At 39.6% G+C, this 21,966-nt stretch overlaps 1 protein-coding gene across 1 annotated transcript in view; it reads right to left on the bottom strand.

Moving 5' to 3' along the window:
- Window positions 1-9,115: 9,115 nt before the first annotated feature.
- rel (v-rel avian reticuloendotheliosis viral oncogene homolog) overlaps window positions 9,116-21,966 on the bottom strand; it is a 19,998-nt gene continuing 7,147 nt past the window's right edge. Inside the window, exons 8-13 of the mRNA XM_042502638.1 lie at window positions 14,271-14,411; window positions 13,410-13,514; window positions 12,946-13,164; window positions 12,377-12,442; window positions 12,180-12,254; window positions 9,116-12,053 (exon numbers count right to left, since the gene is read on the bottom strand). Of these exons, the coding sequence (XP_042358572.1) occupies window positions 11,158-12,053; window positions 12,180-12,254; window positions 12,377-12,442; window positions 12,946-13,164; window positions 13,410-13,514; window positions 14,271-14,411 (1,502 nt within the window). The 3' untranslated portion in view covers window positions 9,116-11,157. The remainder of the gene's footprint in view (window positions 12,054-12,179; window positions 12,255-12,376; window positions 12,443-12,945; window positions 13,165-13,409; window positions 13,515-14,270; window positions 14,412-21,966) is intronic.

Genomic DNA, 21,966 nt, shown 5'->3' with positions numbered 1-21,966 from the left:
AACTTGGACATATAAAACGTGTGAATTTGAGGATGGATTCCCCTCTGAATGTTCACTCGCTCTCACCATCAAGTCTAGTGTTGTTCAGTTAACCCCATAGTAAGTTTTGGGAGGGGGCGGTTTGTAGCGGCGCTGCTGCAAGTGTGAGGGAAGCTGCTCTTGAGCGCAAGCAGTGAGTGCAGAGGTGGACGGTGTGGTTTTAGGAGGGAGCCCTGGTGATGTCAAGTGTTATGTGTGGGGGGCAGCATGTGCAGAACTGCCACACTAGATTTACTGGGGGTAGGCAAACAGAAGATGCCTGTGTGTTGCCGCAGTGTAGGTGTGTGCAACTGAGGCTACCACTTTTGGCATGACAGTGTCAGGATCCCGGGCGAAAGGTGGGAACCCAAAGTGTCGGCCTGTGATGTCTCTGTGCGTGGGAAGATGCTTGAGCTGATGATTGTCCTGGTATTTAAGATTTGTGCAAAGAAACACGTTACCTTTAGTACTGTGGTTATATAGGAAGGTCAGTCATTAACATATAAACATTGAAGCAGTCTATGAAAACAAGCCTTAGAAATACATTAAATGGTCAAAAGTACGAGATGCCCAAAAATGACATCCATATGTGATTGTTGGATGTAAACATGCTGAGGTTTTGATCCCATCTGTCAAAAATGTATCCATTAACCTATAGACTTCTCTGTAACAATGTAAGTCAATGACAAAAAAGTATTTTGGGTCCCAGTGGCATCATGTGATGTACCAGGACAGTGTAATTCCACTTTTTACAGGGGCTGTTCCTGAAGGCTTGGGGACCTATGGAGGCCCCCCGTATTGTATGTACAGTAGCCCAGACTAGACAAGTCAAACACTGGTGCTCAATAGGCTCATTTGCATTTGAGCGTTTTCTCATTTTTGCTTTTTGCACTGGCCACCAAAATTTTCCTACATGCTCAACACATGGGAAAAGTTTCAGTTCTGCAACCTCACCACTAGATGGCACTAAATTCTACACACTGGAACTTTAAGGCATTGAAATAAAATAATTTAGCAGCTCATAAAGCATAATGTTTATGCCTATGAGTCTATGAGTCCTTAAAGACACAATCTAATGTCCTCCTGTTGGGCAAGAAATCCTCAAATCACCAAAATGCAGATGCAGCAAAAAAAACACATCAGTCTGCAAGTATTTCCAGAGCTACTGGAGGCCAATGCACCAGTAGTACCTATAAGGGCAGCCTGATATTTTTAGGTGATATGTTGCCAATTTTTGCCAACACACATTTCACAGAGATTGAAAAACTTTTGCTGGGGCGGCCACAAACTTACCGTGTATATTCCTGCCTCTATATAATGTCAACAGACTGTAAATATACAAGCCTGTGACACCGTAAAACTGTTGAAACAATCCCTAAGTTTTCCCTGATACTCATATCTGCTAAGTTTCTGTTCCCGTCTACATATTTAGCCTACTGGTCCAACCGGGTCTACGACATCACCATTACGCTGCATTCCTCTACTCGCTCTGAAATTCCAGTGTTCCTAACCAGTTGTATGGTGTATTTTTGACGGGCAGCACGCTAGACTGGCCTGAAAGTGATGTGGGTACTTTTCACAAACACTGGTTCCTCCTTGCTCAGTGTGTGTGTTTGTGTATCTGTGTGCTGCATACGTGTGTATTACACAGAGCATACATGACAGACAGGAAGATGGTGGATGATACAAAAGTGGAACTATCGAGACAAAATATTGGTGGAACATACAGAGCTCAGCTGAACATTGACATCATAGTGTGTTGTCATGATTGTGTGGCTGATTATGAAAAAATGAAATATAGTAACTCAAAACACTGTAGTGTCTGTTTTAATGGACCTAAATGGTATCAAGTTCTGTTATCTGAGGTGTAAATAAAAAAGGAAGGCAGACAGCAGTCACAACAGAAACTGTGAAGTTGAGAAAAAGTTTTGAAATTTGATTTGATTTAGAGCAAATCACAATGTTTAATATCTTGGGGGAAGAAACCCTCTGTGTCACGTAAATTAGTCTAAACAGTGTTGAGCAAAAACTGCTTCAATTGGTTAGTTTTAGTTCCCCTAAAAGATATAAATATATATAAATTTTGCGTCAGATTACATGTATGCTATATTTAGAATTTTGAATATTTTTGCATTTTTGTGGTGTAGTCTATAATTTTATACAACAAATCAGACATCAAAACTCAACTTAAATATGTAGATACTGCGTTCTGGCTTGGTAGATCGCTATACGTGCTGAATAAATGACTGCAGCGTTTTTACCGACTTAATTCTATCTACTTTCCACATAAGTGTATATAATCAATGTGTACGGTTTCACTCCCTCGATTCACCTTTAGTGTATCTCTAAAAACAATGGCATAAATCTGTTGAACACCCTGGAACACACAGGTAGGCCTATACGCTGTTAGGTCAAACTTTCACAGTCAAAGCTTCGTGGGATTTTCCCTGCTCTGAAACATGAGTTAGGTCTTGCATGGGGAGCCTTTCTAGCTACACATAAGGTACAATACCTATAATTAAAATGTGCTGCAGGAAGTTTGCAAATTGTAGGATCAGGGAAATTGCTCTCAGAGAATGGAAGTAATAACTGCTTTGCATTTTTCATAGAGAGGGCTTGGCTTGGTGATCTTATAGGTGGAAAAGATGACTATATATGTGTTTATGACATTGTTTGGGCTTCAGTGCATGAGCTGAATCAGGAGACAACCTTTCGGGCCATGTTTTATTCCAAAAAAGATGAATTTCTACGCAGATTGACATGCAGTGATAAATCAAGAACATATTTTGTTACCAAATTTAATAATGATAATTTAGTAACTTAAAGGAGGGAGATATTGTGTTATTTTTATTCTTGTGTATTTTATAGCAACACCTTGAAAACGTGGAGGTCAAGAATACCTTTCTTAAGTAAGAAATCCCCATACAATAAGACAAAACATATTATAATATTTATAGTTATATGTAGCATTATAACATCTCTGATTAATTTAATTTAATTTAATTTTTAGTTTAATTTGTTTTTAACTACTTTGAATTTTAAAGTGTTTAATGTGAAATAAAAGGGACAAAAAAACTCAATATATGTGTATCATAACATCAGATAAAACACATGTAATGTTATTATCCAAAAAAACAACATGCAAATAAATACATGGAAGAAGTGAATAAATACAATTAATACCTCTGTGAGTGCACTTTTTGAATGCATCACTGACAGCCCTATCCTGTGCTAACGTGAGATAATGGCGGGTTCATTCAGGTGGAGTGTGACCGGATGCCGGTGTCGTCAGCGACAGTGAGAGAGGGTTTGTGAGCTTCACAGGAAGGGGAGAGAAGGGGAGGAGACAGAGCAGCAGAGGAGGGGCATTACTGGAAATAGGTGGCTAAACAGGTCTAGGTTGCCTTTTCCAGGACATGGTTAGGAAACACTGAAAGAGACACGCTGCACCGAGTACAACCTCTAAGTATGTGTGCATAGAAAGGCAAACATGGCTGCAGCATACAGTGCATGCATGTGCAACCACACACTCATACAGTGTTTGTATTGTACCTAACAGTAATGCAGCTCATGCAGAAGTGAAATATCCTGACTGTTGGAGAAATACGTAAATGTTGTCTATGTGAAGACATTTGGTCCTTAATTTGATGTTGCAATAATTTTGTTTCATTACAGGCTGTGCACAAGCTGTGCATTTAGTAACTCTGGATGAGTAAGCGCAGGGTTAAACATATACTGGAGCCAAGAAGTTATTGTCTCCTCGATGCCGTTTTTTTTTTTTTTTTAACGTTTGGCTAAATGAAGGGGGGGGGGGGGGGTGCTAAAATAGACGTTGCAAATTTGAAAAGGAAGCGCTGAAGCAGAAGTGTAATTTGAAAAGCCATTTAAGGCCAAGTGGCTGCCAAGGTAATGAGAGGCCATTTTCTAGCACGTGAGCAGGGTGCTCATGGAGATTTGTTTTCCCATTTTTGCGAAAAAAATTAAGAAGACATATTTAATTTCTTTCACTTGCTTTAAGCTTTCATTGTCATCAAACACAACCTTTACATTGTCATTGTAGGTCATCAGGTGCTGTAAGTAGTGCAAGTTGACTTGTCATTTGATAAAGGCACAGTAACCATACATAAGTATACATATACTGTAGATTGGTTCTCCCAGAGAAAGAAAAGTCTGTGTGTACTGTATGGTTTTCTTACTACTAACATCCCTTTTAGGAATGTAAAATTGAACTCTGGCAAACCTCAAGAAAAAAAAATTACACCAGCCTACTTCAGATGTCAAAATATCAATGTTCTGTCAAAAGGTTAATGTGGTAACAGTTGTTACAGGAACACATTAACTGCATTACCATTTTTTTTCAACCGACTGTTGTTACTGGTATTTTCTCAAAACCATCCATTGTTTTCACTGTTAGTTATGTTATGTTTGATAAGAACAAAACCTGTTCCTTGAGAAAAAATTAAAAAGCTGCAGTAATCAATATTTTTATATAGACAGTAGGTTAAATAGATTTGTATGATGGGACGGGTGTTGTTATAAACCCATAGAGAATTATCATTACCAACTTTGGTTTAGTCACTCTTGCCAATCCTGTTTCCAACCACACAAACAAGCTCTATAAAGCAAGGAAACTTTCATAGTGGCCAAACAGTAGAATTATAACGTGCGGATCCATCATGTGATGTCATGGGGCCCAAAAAGACTTTTTCTAAAAGATTTACATTGCAAAATATATGTCTGTATATCAATGGATACATTGTTTTAAGCATCACAACTGATGTGAAATGACCCTTTCTAAAATTGGGATTTGATCCAACAAAATTTCAAAAGTCTAGAAGACACGCATTATTAAATCATTTCATTCCCAGTTAAGTTAACCAGATGTTAGCCACTCGACTGGTGGACATTAGCCGCTCAGCCGTGCTTGGCCACCATAAGTTTCTAGTGCACTTGTTGTATGGGCCCCATTATGCAGAAGATTTGGGTGACTTCATACCAAGGAAATTTAGCCTTTTTTGACCTCATGCACCACTGAACAACTTTCATAGGGATGAACAGGGATCCTCCACCGCTGTATTCAGTTCGCTTTAAACATCCATGCCACAAATCCACTGTGCTCTAGCTTTGCTACTCACTTTAGATGTTCGACAGACAAAGTTAACAGCCACCATGTGAACATAATGGAGCATTTTGCAGACCAAAATCAGGCTAAAAGGAGAGCGAACTGCATTTATGTATATCAGATGTCCAAAAACATTAATTCAAATGACAGCTAAGGTTGCTCCCTCAGCAGTAACAATGCAAGCTTTATCGACTTTTAAAGATTGTAATTTGTTAAAACATCGATTTTTCTTAACTGCCAATTGTGACTAAGGTGATTTGAGATTCGGTTCTCACTGCCTGAATCAAAATGACAACCACTGTTGTCCTGTGTACTTTCAATTGAAAGTTCAATAATAAAAATGTTGTCTACAAATGACTTGGGACCAGTGAATCAAAACAGAAAGCCTGTGAGCAGACTGTTGACAGTATCCTGTGCGCTGAGGTTAAATCAGGGTTCACTGTGGTTCTCTAAAATGAGACAGGAAGCTACATACACATACACCTCAGTCTCCCAATACGAGAGAAAACAAACATCTCCAATGCAGCACATCCTGGATTCCTTGGTAATGACGCAGCAGGACATACTGCTCGTAAAGTACCTTGTCGATATGAAATGCCGAATTTTTCAAGAAATAAGATTAGTATCAACATTTATCAATTGTGATGAAAATGTGAGTGACTCTGGCGTAAACATGAAACTGCATAACAAAATTCAGTATTGTCTAAATGAGTCAATGCTACGTATACTGCTATTGATTGTCTATCCTTTTGACATCAAGGGTCATGGGTTAACAACTGCGGTGCAGCCTAAATGCTGGTAGTGTGGCAATGTGTCAGTCCACCACTTTGGTCCAAACGAAACTATCTCAGTAGCCCTGTTTACATCTGGTATTAACATGGGTGATGGACAAGCGGACAGCTCAGGTATGAATTCACCCAATGTGTCCTCAATGTGCCTTGAGGTACGATCGCTCAGGTCACAGAGATAGTCTGGAACACATATTATCACATTCTTTCAGCAGTGTGTACATTTACTTTTACTGGGCCACATAACCCCACTCAGCGGACATCATTATTGCTGGATAAGCTATCATTGTTGGATAAGCAAACTTTCTGTTGCTGCTGTTACACAGGCTCGACGCAAAGCTGAAGGACCATGCCCAGAGTCACCCTCCACCTGACGAATGTTCAGTCATCTAAATATCTCTTACAAGAAGCAGGCCCACTTATGGCAGAAAAAAACACGTGTCTTTTTTGTTTTTGTTTGTTTGTCTGTTTTTTAAAGTGTCCTTCAGTCTACTTTGCCTGCCAGCATGCATCTGCCCTGTTGAAGTGCAACTGAGTCAGACACTCTAGTAGCTGACTTTGACAATTTTTGGAATATTTTCAATGGATATCCCTCACAATCTTGCCACGAGGTTGTCAAAACCATGCAGTTGCAATCAGTTTTACATTTGTCAGAATTGCACATCATTTTACTTAAAAGTACATACAAACCAAAAATTAATTTATTTGATGGCCAGTGTTGTGTACAATCAACAGTGACTGTGAAAGATTATCATCTGTATTTGGTTGCAAATATAAGGAAATATGATATAAATAAGAAGTAGGGTTATTAGATTTCAGCTCCTGTAAGTTGCATTATAATGCTACATTGCTACATTTAATAAGAGGAACTTAACAGGATCATATTTAGAGAGCTGTTATCTGTAAAGGATCATATGGAGAAATATTCGTCTTGAAAACTACATGAGTAATTAGAGATTAAAAGAAACAGTTAGTTTTGTAATAATCATTTTGACCTGCTACTAAAGTGCCTACATTTATTAAACTCTAACATAAATGAAGTATCTTGACTTAGAATTTGGTTTAAGCCACAATGTGATTCACATGTAATGGTTTGGTGCTGTTTTTTTAAATTTTATTATTATTATTTGTAGGGTTGGGAAGAGAGCAGCATAGATGTTTAAAAGGGTTTGGGCAAAGCTGTATCTACTTACTCAACTAACATTGCTCAACAATACTGACAGTAATTATAGTCACATTTCCTTTATTGTGCAACAAGTGCCTTCTAAATTTTACCATATTCTGGTCAGAAACCTGACCATTTAGTGTATTGAACAAAAGTTTCTGTTCCATAAAGTGTGTTTCTCGGACACAAAGCAACGTATTTAAGTGTGCAGTTTGCTGTATGTTCAAGCCATCACAAACACGTTCAACTGCACAAAGTTTTCCCGTGACTGTCTTAACCAGTGTGTGGGCGGGAGTGTGGAGTGAGAGTATAATGAGTGTTTACTGAGACAATGTGAGTATGCCACAGAAAAACTTAAAACATAATTAAAATAATAGTTTGACATTTTGGGAAATGCTTGCTTTCTTGCTGAGAGTTGAAGTAGATGATTGATACCACTCTCATGTCCACGTGGTAAATATTCAGCCATAAGCTTAGCATAAAGATATGGGAGAGGGTGCTCTGTCAGAGGTCACAAATCTGCCTACGTCTCCCGCAGGCTTACTTATTAACACGTCATATCTTGTTTGTTTTATTGGTGTTGTTTCCCCCCCGCTTCCAGTCTTTACGCTAAAACAAGCTAAGCTGTAGCTTCATATTTGGCTGAGAGAGTGGTATCAATCTCGTCTTACTCAACAAGAAAGTGATCAAGTTAATTTTACAAAATGCTGAACAATCTTAATGCTGTAGGCTAAATGACACACGCTGTAGACTATGACATGCTGCAGTTTGACGTGGGGTTATGTGCCACTCTATTTTTTGTGTTCAGTCTTCGCACTATGCTAGGCTGACCTCTGGTTTTAGATTAAAAGTATATTTGCCTTACAGGTATGACAGTGGTATCAGTCTCTTGTAAAAGAAAGCAAATAAGCATATTTCCCAAAAGTGTCCAATATTACTGATACTAAATCTGGCTGCATTCATCAAGGTGGTTACAAAACGTGAAATGTAATTCTGGCAGAAGTGTTTCAAAACTATAAAAATCTTATAAGTGATGCAATTACACTGTTGAAATCATATTACACTTCTATATTTGTGCATGGACATGAAAGCAAAAGTATTTGATCAGGCCACAAAAGTTAAGTTTCGCTGCTCACACTGGGCAGAATTTCATTTCAAGTTCAGTCTACCTGAGGTTGGATTTTTCATGTTGTTTCATCAGATTAAGAAGAAAGGGAAGAAAATGATTTGGCCAAAATTGTGATGGACACCAAGGTCATGATAAGCTCAGTGTAGCTCAAAATGAAAGTGCAAAGTCATGTGGCTCGGTCCACTCATCACTTTGTTGTTAAGACATACTTTTGTCAGAGTCAGGTGGACATGCATCATAGCCTCTTGCTCTATTGATTTATAACACCATTCAGGTCACTTGACACAGCTGCACTTCAGATAACAATGAAATCTTGGGATTTTGGAGCACTATTAGGTACTTTCACATAGTTAGGGAGCACCCTTTATTCCATGACCATGGAAAAGATTTGTTTCTGATTGGCTGGCAGGTATCACTTTAACCACTCTTTATAAACCATTACTGTTTCAAACTGTGCTGTATCTGTTAAGTTGAACAAACTTGACTGATGTTGGCAGTAAGTACAAAACATATATACATATATATAATCAGAGCTTTGTTTTACTTTTGAAAACAGTAACGATAAATAATTAGAAATCACACAGACTTGTATCGTTTTGCTATAACAAAATCCTATTATTTTGTCATCTTCAAAAGTGTATTAGCCTTTGTACACAGTGTGTAGCTGCTGTCCAGTACTCCATAAGCACCCACACTAACACTTTATCTTTTTCTTACTCTGTACAACTTTGTGGCATATTGTGGTCTTGCAGGGGTCATATATATATATTATATATATATATATATATTGGTTCGAAGCAGTAGGCTAACTTTCAGGACAGAGTCAGGCTACCTAAGATCATGTGTACAGTGTAAGACATATAACATAAAGGTAATAATTAAATGCCAAAATATGTGGAATAAGTCAGACTTGTTTATTAAGAACTGATCTTGTAGAAAAATCCAAAAATAGCAAATCTTACAAAGAACTCATCAAAATATTTGCTTTCATTGAAAACCAATAAGCCAATAGGATACACACAAATAAAAAATGACATGCCTGCAGGCTGCTCACTGATTTGAAACCTGCACAAGAGCCAGTGTTTGTTCATTATCAGCCATGTGTCCAGTCACAAAGTCCGCGAGCAAAGCGCTCTGTGAAGCTATCAGTAAAAGCCTCAAATGAATGAATGAATAAACTATAAAAACACAAAACTGACATTAATAAAAACATCTAGAAGAAATGCTCTGAGAACTCTGTCTAACACATGTGATCACTGTTATGACATAGTCATTACAAAGGAAAGACAACACAATGTGCTGCCTTCCACTTCCTCAATGGAAATTTCAGTACCTTGCCAGTTCTTGAGGGTTTCAGCACAGTTATTGCTTTCACTCTCAACTATGGCTAATATTTATGTACAGAGCGCCTTTAACAGCAAATACTCTGCTAAAAAACCAATAAAAGCACAATATGTAAGAATCTTTTACAAAACAATAAAAAGTAAACCCTTTCTAACAACCCACTTCTTTGTCATATCCCTAACTTGTGTGTTTTTTTTCCTAGATCAAATACTCCAACAAAACATTTAAAACTATACACTATGTTCACAGTGAATCCAACTTCACCTGAGAGAGACAAAGAAAGAAAGTAGTACATTCGATTCTGTGGAAATCTAACTTTGGCTTGGAAACCATCAGCATGCTGTTTGTTATCTTTACAAACTAAGGCATGGTTCATCCACATAGAGGTCTTCGCCTTGCAGAAACCAATTGAACTCATGTGAGTTCAGCTTTAGTTAAGTTGAGATTAATTGAGAAATTGGAAGAACATCCACTGAGGTCCATTAGACCAGCAGCCGGAAGCTGAACCAATCAGTGACTAAGGGAGAATGACAATGCAACTTGGCCCTTTTGAAACAATCCAAAAGTTTATAGATTAAATGCTGGTATGGGGCCTGTACAGAAAAACATTGTGCAACAATTGTGAACTTGGGCTTTGAACAAGTTGTCTTGCCTTAAATTTACCAAGAAATCAAATCTGATTGATAATTTTCAAGAGAACAGTGTCTTTTCAGAGTAATAATGGGAAGCAAATACTCATGACAGTTTACAAAGCACCATGGTTGGCCAGTCAGTTGTAGGAAGCATTCTTGGTGATGTCTTTTAAAAAGTAGGAACTAGTGCAGAATTGATCGTACTGCCTAGAAACAATGCCTTTATCTGGTTATCGATCCAAACAGCTGCCAATAATTTTGCTTGTTTGCAGACTGATACAATAACCCAAGTAACTGCCCACTAAACTTGCCTGAGTCCAGACCTTTGAATCAACTGACTACACCAAGTTTGAGTTGACCGATTTGTTAGGCATTGTGACATTAAATGCCAGTTTCTAAATTAAAATGAAAAAGGACCAAAGAACCAATGAATGCTGCAGGAGGACGCGATTAGCGAATCAGCTGCACAGACAAGATTAATGACATTGTCAAGTTGTTGTCAAGCACTGTCAATAAACCAATACCCAAAACGAATGAGAAGTAGCTTATAATAACAATGTGCTGAAGACAAGGTAGACTCTGCTGTAAAGGCGGTTATAAATCACCATGTCTTCTCAATCTCACCCAACATCTCGAAACCCTGGCAATGCACGTATTTTGGCCTCCCTATGTGTAGACTTAAAATGATGTTAAAGTCAGGCTAGATTGGTCTCTAGTGATTGCTTTCGAGAAAATTGAATCCTCCTCCCCCACAGAAATTTGTGAGAGTGGATGCAATGTCGGAAAATGGAAACTTATTTTTCAAAGTCAAAATGTCAATTTGGTCTGATATCAGGCAACCAAAAAGTCTTACTGGGCCAGAATGGGTGAAGCCAAATCTCTGGCTTTGCAAGGTTAAGCAAGACCAATGTACTGCAAGGAGCTGCTTCTGTTCATTGATACAAACAATGTTACTCCTTTTAGTCACTTTGTCGTGTTGATTTGACCCAGTCATCCAAATTGTTATAGTGGCCTTCATTGGCCATGCCATTGCTTGAGTAAGGATAATGTCGATTTTTAAGCGGCTGGGTGTTGCCACTAACGTCTTGCCTCATTGGTTCCATGTTGTTGCAGTTGCTCACGGGACGAGGAAGCAAGTTGGTGTAGGTATTTTCTTGGCTTTCCCTTGGTGACTGCATGAGAGAAGCATGGCTCTCTTGTCCCACTGTGATTTGGGGCTCTTGCTTCAGCTGGAAGCTGGTCTGAGACCCCACCAGGTCCTTCAGAAAATCGTCCCCTTCTATTCCCCCTAGGAAAGAGAAAGTGCCCAACCCCTGTGACCCCCCTCCACCTCCAGATACTGACCCAGTAAAGGTGTTCTGGACTGGACTGGGGGTAGTAAAATTGGGCCAAACAGTCTGGATACCCTGGTTCTGGTTGCCTAGATGGTTCTGGGACCGGGTCTCAGACCCGAGCTCCTCCCTTTGGTGCTGCAGGAGGAAGAGGGATGGGGACTCCATCTGGCTTATTGCAGCGGCTTGGGGAGCTGTATCCAAGCACTGTAGGTCCCTTATGGAGAGCTGAGGGAGGGTATTGTGCTCCATTCTGTTGGGGTAACTGGATCCACGGTTTGCCTGCTGTTGGCCACTTCTATTAGGATGTGGTAGATTGCTCATGGCACCAGACTGGTTTATGGTGACTGTATCCATTGAGATTGTTGGGTTGGGATTTGTCCATGTTTGGCTGACTGATATATTAGGAGCCTGTGATGTCATCATTACATTCTGAGGGCCAGTTTGATAGGGCTGGTTGAATAAACCAGGTTGATGCTGCATCGAAGGTGTGGGCTGTTGCCTCGGGTACATGTTGTTGAGGTCTAGAAAACAAATAGTGACTTTTAGTGTGATAGCAGGACAGGATTATCCTTATCTGGATGGAAGGGTAGTACTTGAGTTAACATCTAATGATTGCTATTTGTGGGAAAACAAGATAAACCAGTTACCTTTCCGCATGTGACTTATGTGACTCTGTGGCACTGCCTTTGGCCTGTTCATACTTAGACCAACAAAAGGACCACCTGAAGAAGGGCCAGAAACCTTTGTTACAATATGCATAATGTCATACAAAGGACATGCTAATTCATGGGCATGTGGGCATATCAGATTGCCTTTATTGTATATACAGCACTATATCTTTTACCTGTCAATCCTGATATCTTCATCAAGTGCTCTCTTCTGCGCTTTTTCTCATTGTAGCCATATGGATCTAAAGCAAACACAAAATGTTTCACATATACCACTTAAATCAAACTAAAAACTGAACCAATTTCTGGATGCTATCATCAGACACAGAAAATGGTGGGAGTTTGAGTTTAGCAGTAAAGCTTTGTTTCCAACAAGCAGTCCGATTCAGTTCAGTTCAGTTTCTTAAACATTAGAATGGTTATTTTTGCGTTTACATGGTATAAAGTTGTAGGTGGTACCAATAGTACCATTCTATTCCCTCTGTTGGGGTACATCGCTCACTCGCTCTATATACGGACTCTGCGCACAAATCTACTACTTTAAATATCCCATTGATCGTGACAGAGTCTCATAACACCTCAGCCTGTCCTTTTTTGTTCTGAAAATGCTGGTGTGCAACCTGCTCTGTGGATGATCAGCAAGGTGCAAACCTTCATTTACATTGCTGGTGAAGAGGAAACAGTGAGAGCTAGATATACCAGAAGTTTTTGTAAAAATTTGGCTTTATAGTATGAAGGTGCTCACCTTTGTCGTCTGGCAGGTATCTGAAATCCATAGGTTCACTGACTTCCTGATCGGAGGGTCGGCGCAACTGCATGTGCACTGTGACAGACTCTGTTATGGAGGTGTTATAGTAGGAAGGAGTCTTGAAGACGATGGCTACTTGGCGATGAACATCAGCCTGGGAGAAGGAGCCTTTAGCCTCCCAGCCATTGGAGGAAAAGAATCGCACCTCAATGTCATCTGAGGGAGAGGGGGACGATGGGAAGACAGGAGTGGAAAACTAAATGAACATGCAAAGAGATGGACACTATGGCTATGAGAAACAAAGTGGATTCATGGATAAATGGATTGAATGAGGATGAATGGAAAGAAAATAGATGAATAAATGCAAGCCATATGAAAAAAACACAATATACTGTAAAATGTGTGCAACAATGAAATGCTTAACTGATTGGAAATGCCTACAGAACATTGATGTTATGTACCTTTCTGTACTTTGTCACACAGTAAGAAGATCTCATCCCCTCCTTTGACGCTCCCACTGTTCTTGTTGACCCGACAGATCCTCAGCTCTGCTGTGTTTGGGGCCCCTGACGATGCAAAAACAAGCTGTAAACATGAATCCAAACAGATGCAACAAAACTAACAATTCAGACAGCGTTCTACACATGAGATTTATATTTCCAATGGTGATAATGTCAGAATCCACCTTTACTTTATCAAGGTGATACTGTTGTGACAAAAACAGCTTTAGTGACTCAGTGTAACTTGTTCAGTGTTTGCCTCAGTTTAGAAAAAGACCACATTCAGTTTACAGTTGAAGCCTTAGCAAGTTGAGTCACATGTCACATGCCTGCTGACAGAAGAGGAAGTGCTCCATGGTAACAGTGTTGTTTGAGGGTTAGTGTGTATATAGAACTTCCCCTTTCTCAATGTGTGTGAGGAACACTGTACTAGTTTGCTAAGTGCAACACACCAAACAGTGTTGAGAGAATCTACTGGACACACGTATGCAGGTCTTTCAACAAACACTTGCGTGCTACAGGTACATACTGTGCGTGCACAGCTACTTGTGTAACTTCTAAATTCTTGCATAATTATTAGTACCTTATTTTTAAATGGTAGAACATTTATACAGTTCTAGGTAAGGTTAGGAAATGACATCTTCATCATCTGCTCTTGAAATCCACTGTTAAATTGAACCCTGTGGCTGACACGCCTAACCTCAGGCAGCCTGCTTCCCATAAGTACAATTATATGACAATGTCATGTTCTTGACACTTGTAATTGCCTAATGTGACGTCAGCATAAACACACTTTGGTGCAGTTGGAGCTCAGCCACTCACTGTTGTCGTAGATGGGGTTGGTGACGATGGGGTTGAGTGCTCGGGTGTAGTGGCCATTCTCGTCCTGCAGGAAAACCTGGATGCACAGTCGAACCACGTTCAAGTCGTACTCCTCTGTCTGCAGCAGCTGCTCACGTGGCACTAAGGTCACACACACACACACACACACACACACACACACATAAAGATAGACATCAGTATTTGGCCAGCACATGATGCTGGTAGAGGCACCACTACTGGTATGAGAAAAACAAAAGATCACCAAGATTACACTCGAGGAGCTAATGGTGCTAACTCCATATACAGCGCTAAAAAAGAGCAACAGTGCTGACAGAGCTAACAAAGTTAAGCAGGGGAGGAACTGGAAGGTGGGCGCTATGCTCACACACTGATGCCATCCTGATATCAGCAGTGACCACCATAAGAGCGCAGTGTAAAGCAGCAGTGATGAGTTAGCTAGTGGGATACACACATGCACTAATATGCATGTGCAGCTGGACCAGCTTACCAAAACAAACCACAGAGAAGCTCAGGTAACAACTCATAAAGTATTAGCTTGACTTCATTCTCTGCTCAGAACGCCATTACTCCACTATATCTTTTTATAGCAAATAGTGGTTATGAATGCATATGAATGTCCCATGCATCATATTTTATAAACTCATATTTTTGTATGAAAAAAATAGTAAAGTAAAAAGCAAAGTAATTATTTCTATCAAAATTTTAGTTGCATAAAAAGTACAAAAAGTGCAACATGTCCTTCTGAACTTTGGTGATAAGAATTAGTTCTTGGGTAGAGTGGTGGAGTTGTGGTAAGTGAAAAATTGTGGTTATCTCTGCATAATCCATAGATCTATGTGAAATGAATTTCAGAGGAACTACTTTCTGCTGAGAAAACCGTCCCTATGAAAACTGTTAATAGCCCCGTCTATGAATTATCTTATGTAAGCAGAACATTATCCAGGAGAACCGATTGGCTCTTCATTCATTTAATGTAGTTTCGTAATTCTCTAACCACAATAAACACATGACTGCAGAAGTTCCAAAGATGGATATATCTATCATAGCTGCATGGCCGGACAACACTAAAAGTAAATACAAACATTTTTGTAATTTAGGTGCAATTGCATCATAATTCATATAATAACATATATGAGCCAAATGTGCAAAACATTGATGTGACCATTAGTTAATGATGTCAAAGCACAGAGAGATTGTTCACACTCTTGTCAAATCTGTAGGCTGTCCCCAAACCCTCAAATATGGATCAATGTAAACACGTCACAGATAAGCTTTTTCAAGCATCCACAGCCTACACTCTCATCTGCACATACACACACGCACACATACATGCAAGCGTCACATATACCGACCTCAGAGGCAACACGCAAACACACACCTTGCAGGGACAGCTTATACTGAGAGACGCCCACACACCAACACACACACCAGGCTTTCACATCTGCCTACTTTCTCTTCCTCCATCTCTCCATTTCTATCTTTCACACTCATGCCGAGGCCATCCCCGCCTACAGTGTGTCGCCACGGTGACGCTCGGGGGACGTCACCTCAGGGTGGAAAGAAGTGTGTGTGCATGGCTGTGTGTGTGAGTGTGTGCACAACACAGAGGCAAGAGATGAGACTCCCTGCACGAGTGACCATGAGGGCCTGACGTGTGTGAAAGTGGTGGGACAAAAGTCTTGAACTTTGTTTTTTGAGTCCTTAACGATGTTTCTCGCCTATTTTAATGATTTTTCCCAATGCAAACACCAACAGCGCAATACCAGAATTTGTTTTTGCTGTTCTAAACACATTACCATGTTATGTTATGTGCATATATTCTTGTCAGAAACACGACAAAAAGCAGCATTGCAGCTACATATGAGATGAGGGGAAACTCCTCATTATTTCTGGATGTGTCACTGGACATGCTCAGAGCAAACAGCTAAGTATTTCCCCTGCTCTGTCTCTGCACGCCTGGCACCAGGCATTATTATTCGCAGGGCTCAAGTCTGAGTAAAGTAACAGGTTATCACTGCAGTCAAAAGTCTGTTTGAATTTTGTTGAGTCAGAGGGCCTCAAATTTGGGTTTTAAGTCTGACTGACCTCCACAGCTGAGTAATTAACAAGCACAGAAAAAGAGCTCTCAAGGTGTCTTATCTGCTTCAGCATTTGTAGTGAGAAATGATACAATACATGTCAACATCAGACCGACTTTAGTCTGGCGTCGACATGAAGCCTCAAGCTTTGTTTAAAACATTCTGATATCTGATATCAGATTGAGCCAAAACATGTCAGCTTGGCTTTGACTTTTATAACTATGTTCAATTTTGGATAGTTTACAACATTCAGACTGTCTGACCTTCATTGTATCAACTGCAGATGTGTTTGAATACAGAAACAACTTGACATTTTGGGGGAACATACTTATTTTCATTCTGTCTGAGATGAGAAAATCAATACCACTCACATAAATGTCTGTTAAATGTGAAGCTACAAGAGATGGTTAGCTTAGCTTAGCATAAACACTGGAAACAGGGGGAACAGGGAATGTAAAATGGGATAAAATTTGTTACCTTTGGACAGAGCTTCTATACTTCTACACAGTATACTGTGTTTTGGGCTGATAAATGAAGAAGATCTGGCAGCCAGTTGCATATTTTACAAGCATTTGGCTGGTGGCTAATGCTAATTTACAACCCTGATAGTGGTTCAATTTAAAGTGCATTGTACTGGTTTACATTCAGACATTCATTCCCAAAGGCAACCCAAAGCACCTTACAAATGAGTCAACTCAAAGTTCATCAGCCCAATCACAAAGCATGCCCAAAAGGGCTGTACAAATAATACTTTCACTTCAGTTTCAGTATGATCTATAAAGTGCAATATCACAAATCACAATTGCCTCGGAGGGTTTTACAACATACAACATCACTCCGCCCTTGGACCTTTAAAGTGGATAAGGAAAAACGTCCCTCAATATAAAAAACCTTTAATGATAGAATAATAGTAGAAACTACTGAAAACCACTGTATTTGAAACATAATTTCAGAACAATAAATTCATATAATGAAAATATATGTATAGAATCAGAAAATATCATCCAATATCACATTATTTACCACATTTGGTCCATAAAGCACTATTAGTTTTTATAATGCAGACAACCTAAAGGGTGCTTCTAACTGCAATGGAAACACTTTTTTCACTTTATAGGTCACATGATGTTATGGCTATGCACTTGTAGGTAGGAACTGGCTTCATCGTGATGCAGCAGGAGCTACAAGAGGTGTTATTGCATTGCATAACTTTTCAAAAAAGTTTAATGGGTCATCTGTAAGTTTTAAAACCACAATTCCTCTGTGAAATCTGGACTATCACCTCCCAGAAATCCCTCCGATATGGCCACTACCACGTCTAAGGGGCTTGTCTTTCCATTATCGTTTGCATAACACTCCTACGTCACTTTCAGTTGGAAATAGTGACGGCTAGTGTGGTGACTGCTATAGAAATGAACTTGCTAATGTTTTGAACATCCATCGACATGCTTCTTGCAATGTTATCATGAGAGGAGAAGTCGAATAACATTATTTGAATGAAATGCATCATCTCGCAATTGTATTTTATCGACATTTTGAAAATATCGCTTAAGTTATGCACATATCTATTATGGAAACTTGTCAAGTAACAACATGATCAAAATCATCTCCTGGGGGCTGCATGGTCTCTTTGTAACAACAGAGTCACGTAGCTCTGCTCTAGCTCAGCTTTCTGTTTGGTCATCAGGTTAGTGTGTTGTAGGTGGCACAAACAGACACAGTGGAGAAACTGAAGGAGGGAGACAAGAAGACTTGTTTACACATGAAAGCGGAACTTTTGTAGCAAATATTGATGGAACAAACAAAGTTGGTTTGTGCGCGTGTGAGTGTATGAAGGAGGCAGAGGCTGGACAGGTGCAGAAAAGTGGGTTGGAGGTAAAAGTAGTGGTGAGTTTGTGGCGGAAAAAAAAAAAGTCGCTGGGCACCGTGTCTGCACGAGGCTGCAGTTGCAGAGGATGAGGTCATTGGCCGCGGTGCTGGGGGGGACAGTGACGGCGGAGGGGTCGGGGGTGGGTGGGAGTTTGAGGTGCGGGGTAAAGTGGTTAGTGTGAATGTGGGAGCAGTTTGTGAGAGTGAAAACGAAGGGGAGGGAGGCAGGTGCCAAGCCTCACCACAGTGTCTCCACTGCATGACTCACAATTTCATAGAGCTTCATGACATGCATCGCCCAGTCTGTGTCTCACTGAGGCAAAGACTCCACTATCATACATCACTGTTACATCATACATATGATCCGACTCCGGATAAGCAGAAGAAAATGGATGGATGGATGGATGGATGGATCATACATATATGCCAATATTACGCTACATTACCATTAATCGATTATTAATTTTAACAGTAGTCAATTAAGGAAAGTGCTTAGGATTTGTAACCGTATTTTGAAATTATTTCTAATCTGACATCATTAAAATCTTGTTGACTCTTATTTGAGCCTATTATAGAGTGATATGAATATATAACGTGTTGCCACACCTATGATTGTTACTCACTGGATTCAACAAGTAAACATTTTCCTCCATGTGACTTAAGTCAGCATTTAGCAGGTGCATCACCACCATGAGAAATGAGAAAAAAACAGTAATACAGAAACATGCCACCACGTCACAGACACACACACACACACACGGTATTCAGTTCTGCGTCATCAGTCGTACAGGTGAGGTGAGCCTGTTCAACCTTACTGTTGTAGTATGAACAACTCTTCACATGAAACGAGGTGCAGTCGGGGGGGATTGTGTGTGTTTTGAGTGTGTGTTGGGGGGGGTGTGTGTGTGTGTGAGGGGGCATATCTCCCCCCTGACACAGGAAGCAGCTGAGTTTCACAGCAGAAGTGAGCTCAATAGAGCGGAAGGTTTGGGCCATGTGAAAAAGACACCAAGCAGCCCATTGTACAGTATGAAGCAATAAATACCTTTTATCTCTGTCTACGATACCATCCGACCAGTAACACCAGTGATCCTCCACCTCCTGTGTCTACACCCGGCACTCGACAAACGTGATAAGCTAAAAATGCTCTGTTAAAAGAAATACTTCACCACAAAATGATTATTTGTATCAATTACTCACGATGTGTCATGTTGAATTCCTGAAAACAACTGTCGCATGTCTCTACAGTGAACGAAGAATGCAAAACATTGCAACATTTCTTTATAAATTGAAGCAAATGAGGGCCATGTTTACTGTAAGCAAAACTGTATCAGAACATCTGTTTACAAACTCTCGCAGTATAATACAAGTCAAAAACATGCATTTTTGTTAAAGTCTTACTATTTTAATCCTTTAAAACCTGAACAAACTGGCTTAATTTCTGTCAAAAAAAGGCAACGAGCAACTCAAGAAATGACACAGAAATTAGAAAAAAAGACGAGAATTATCTGAAAATTAGTTCACAAAAAAACGAACAAAAAACAAACAGCAAAGTTAAAATTATACTAAAATTATACTAATTTTGTAAAATAATTTTAAATATATAATAATGATAATTAGAAATAGAGTTTCCTGGAAATGTTTATCTAGCTTTAAAAAAATAAATAAATCTTAATCTACTAATTTCTTGCAATCTGTGGGACATTTATTGCTCAGTTGCTATTTGCCCTGTTTCCTATGCTCTCAAATGATATCAAACCTTATGAGTAGCACACCTGGGCAAGGGTGTGCATTCGAACTATGCCCATGTTTTCCATTGTGACTTGGATTATGCTGCAGGAGTTATGCGAGAGTTGCACAAAACTATAGCAAAACAGATGTTTTGCTATAGTTAGGCAAAACTATAGGCAAAACTATAGGCAAAACTATAGCAAAACAGATGTTTTGCTATAGTTTTGCCTTCATTAAACGTGGACCCCATTTACTTTAATTCATCAAGAATTTTCTTTCTCTTTTGGGATTCTTTGTTTATTGTGGAGGCATGCTAAAAAAAGTGTTTGGGTTTTTTTTGTTTTCATTTTAATGGATTCAATGTAACATGCCGTGAGTAACTGACACATAAGTGATCATTTTGTGGGTGAAGTATTCCTTTAAGGTTGTGCTCATTTAGGTATAGAAATTAATAATTTGTCTATGGTTACAAATTGTACCTGCATCCTCCCAAACTAGCAATAACGTGCTTCAAGTCTTTACTCTCTAAGACTAAATTAGTTCTTTAAGTGTAATACTAGCGGACAGGTAAGAGAATAGAGATGTGGTCATATATGGTGAGGCTCAGTCGACAGAGTGTGTCACTAAAAATGTCAGCTGGAGTTATAATACGGAAGCAATCTGTATCACAGTTTTGTGTTTTTGTTAGGTCGGTCTAAGTTTACAGGATTTTGAATAAAAGTGAAGTATCGGGTATGACCACAAAGGCTGCAAATGCCTAAAGAAATAAAGCATTGGAGTTAGCAGATATCTGGTTAATTGAAGCTGTTTTGGTCAACATTTATTGACGCAACATGCAAACACAAAAACCAAAAGCGCTTAAGTCTGAATCAACCCTGCATATAATCCCTCCATGCTTTTACAGACATGTAAAGCACCATACCCTACTTTTATCATCATCTCTGAGGCTGGGGAACCCCCTTGGTCCACCCTCCCCCTTTTAATGAATCCTGCATTCCCAGCTCTCACGTGGCATCCTGCACTGTGCTGAATTGAGCAACTGTGACTAAGAATGGGGAAGTAGCTCAACGCCTGTTTGTACACGAGAAGTGCTTGTCTGTCCGCACCGGAGGACCGCAGACTGAAAGCACACTGAGGAAATGGCACTCGCTGTAGATGGTGCGGTGGCAATAGAGCGGATTTTGACTTGATGTTAGGAAAATCATCTCCACTGCCTGAGAACTGGGTCAACCAGCACTCGATAACAATTCTTATGAACTGTTTTGAACCTGACTAACAGGAACAAAAGCAGGAAAAGCAGCAGCAGCATCAGTAACCAGCCACAGTAACTAACAGAAATGATAACAGTAACAAAGTTTTTCATTGAGATACAATGACATTCTGTCCACTGCTAATCTCAGTCAGAGTGATATCTAAGACTAATATTGACTGACATCAGCTTATCTTTATATTCAGCGTGGCTCAAGACTCTAACTCACTGCACAAAGACTCTATGAAAAGACCAAAACCAACAATGCTTTAGTGTGTTCCCAAATACTTCCAGACGATTAACACACATTTGGTGTATGTTGTAAAGCCCTCTAAGGGTAATTGTGATTTGTGATATTGGGCTTTATAAATAAATTGAATTGAACTGAACTGAACTGAAACGGGGTCACTGAAAATCTTGGGGTGGCAAACCAAAAACCAAAAGCCAAAACTGAATTGTGGAATATCGATTAAGCTATGATGATGCTGCTGAAAACCATGTCGAAATACAGAATTCAGGAATAAGTAAATACAGTAGCCATGTTGACATTAGTGAAGGAATATGTTGCTAAGTGCAGCGTGACTCACTGATGTGTTTTTCATTGTTTTTGGAAAACAGTGGAGCTCTGTGGCTAAGATACACACACAGTATCTGTTGTCAGGATACATTCAGTGTTGGTTTGGACCTTTGCATTGGATTACCTGAAAAATGACTAAATTTGGAGAGACCTGCATGAAGAGATAAGGCT

This window comes from Plectropomus leopardus, chromosome 15, assembly GCF_008729295.1.
Source record: "Plectropomus leopardus isolate mb chromosome 15, YSFRI_Pleo_2.0, whole genome shotgun sequence".
NCBI lineage: Eukaryota > Metazoa > Chordata > Actinopteri > Perciformes > Serranidae > Plectropomus > Plectropomus leopardus.
This window is presented reverse-complemented; position numbering and strand designations above follow the sequence as displayed.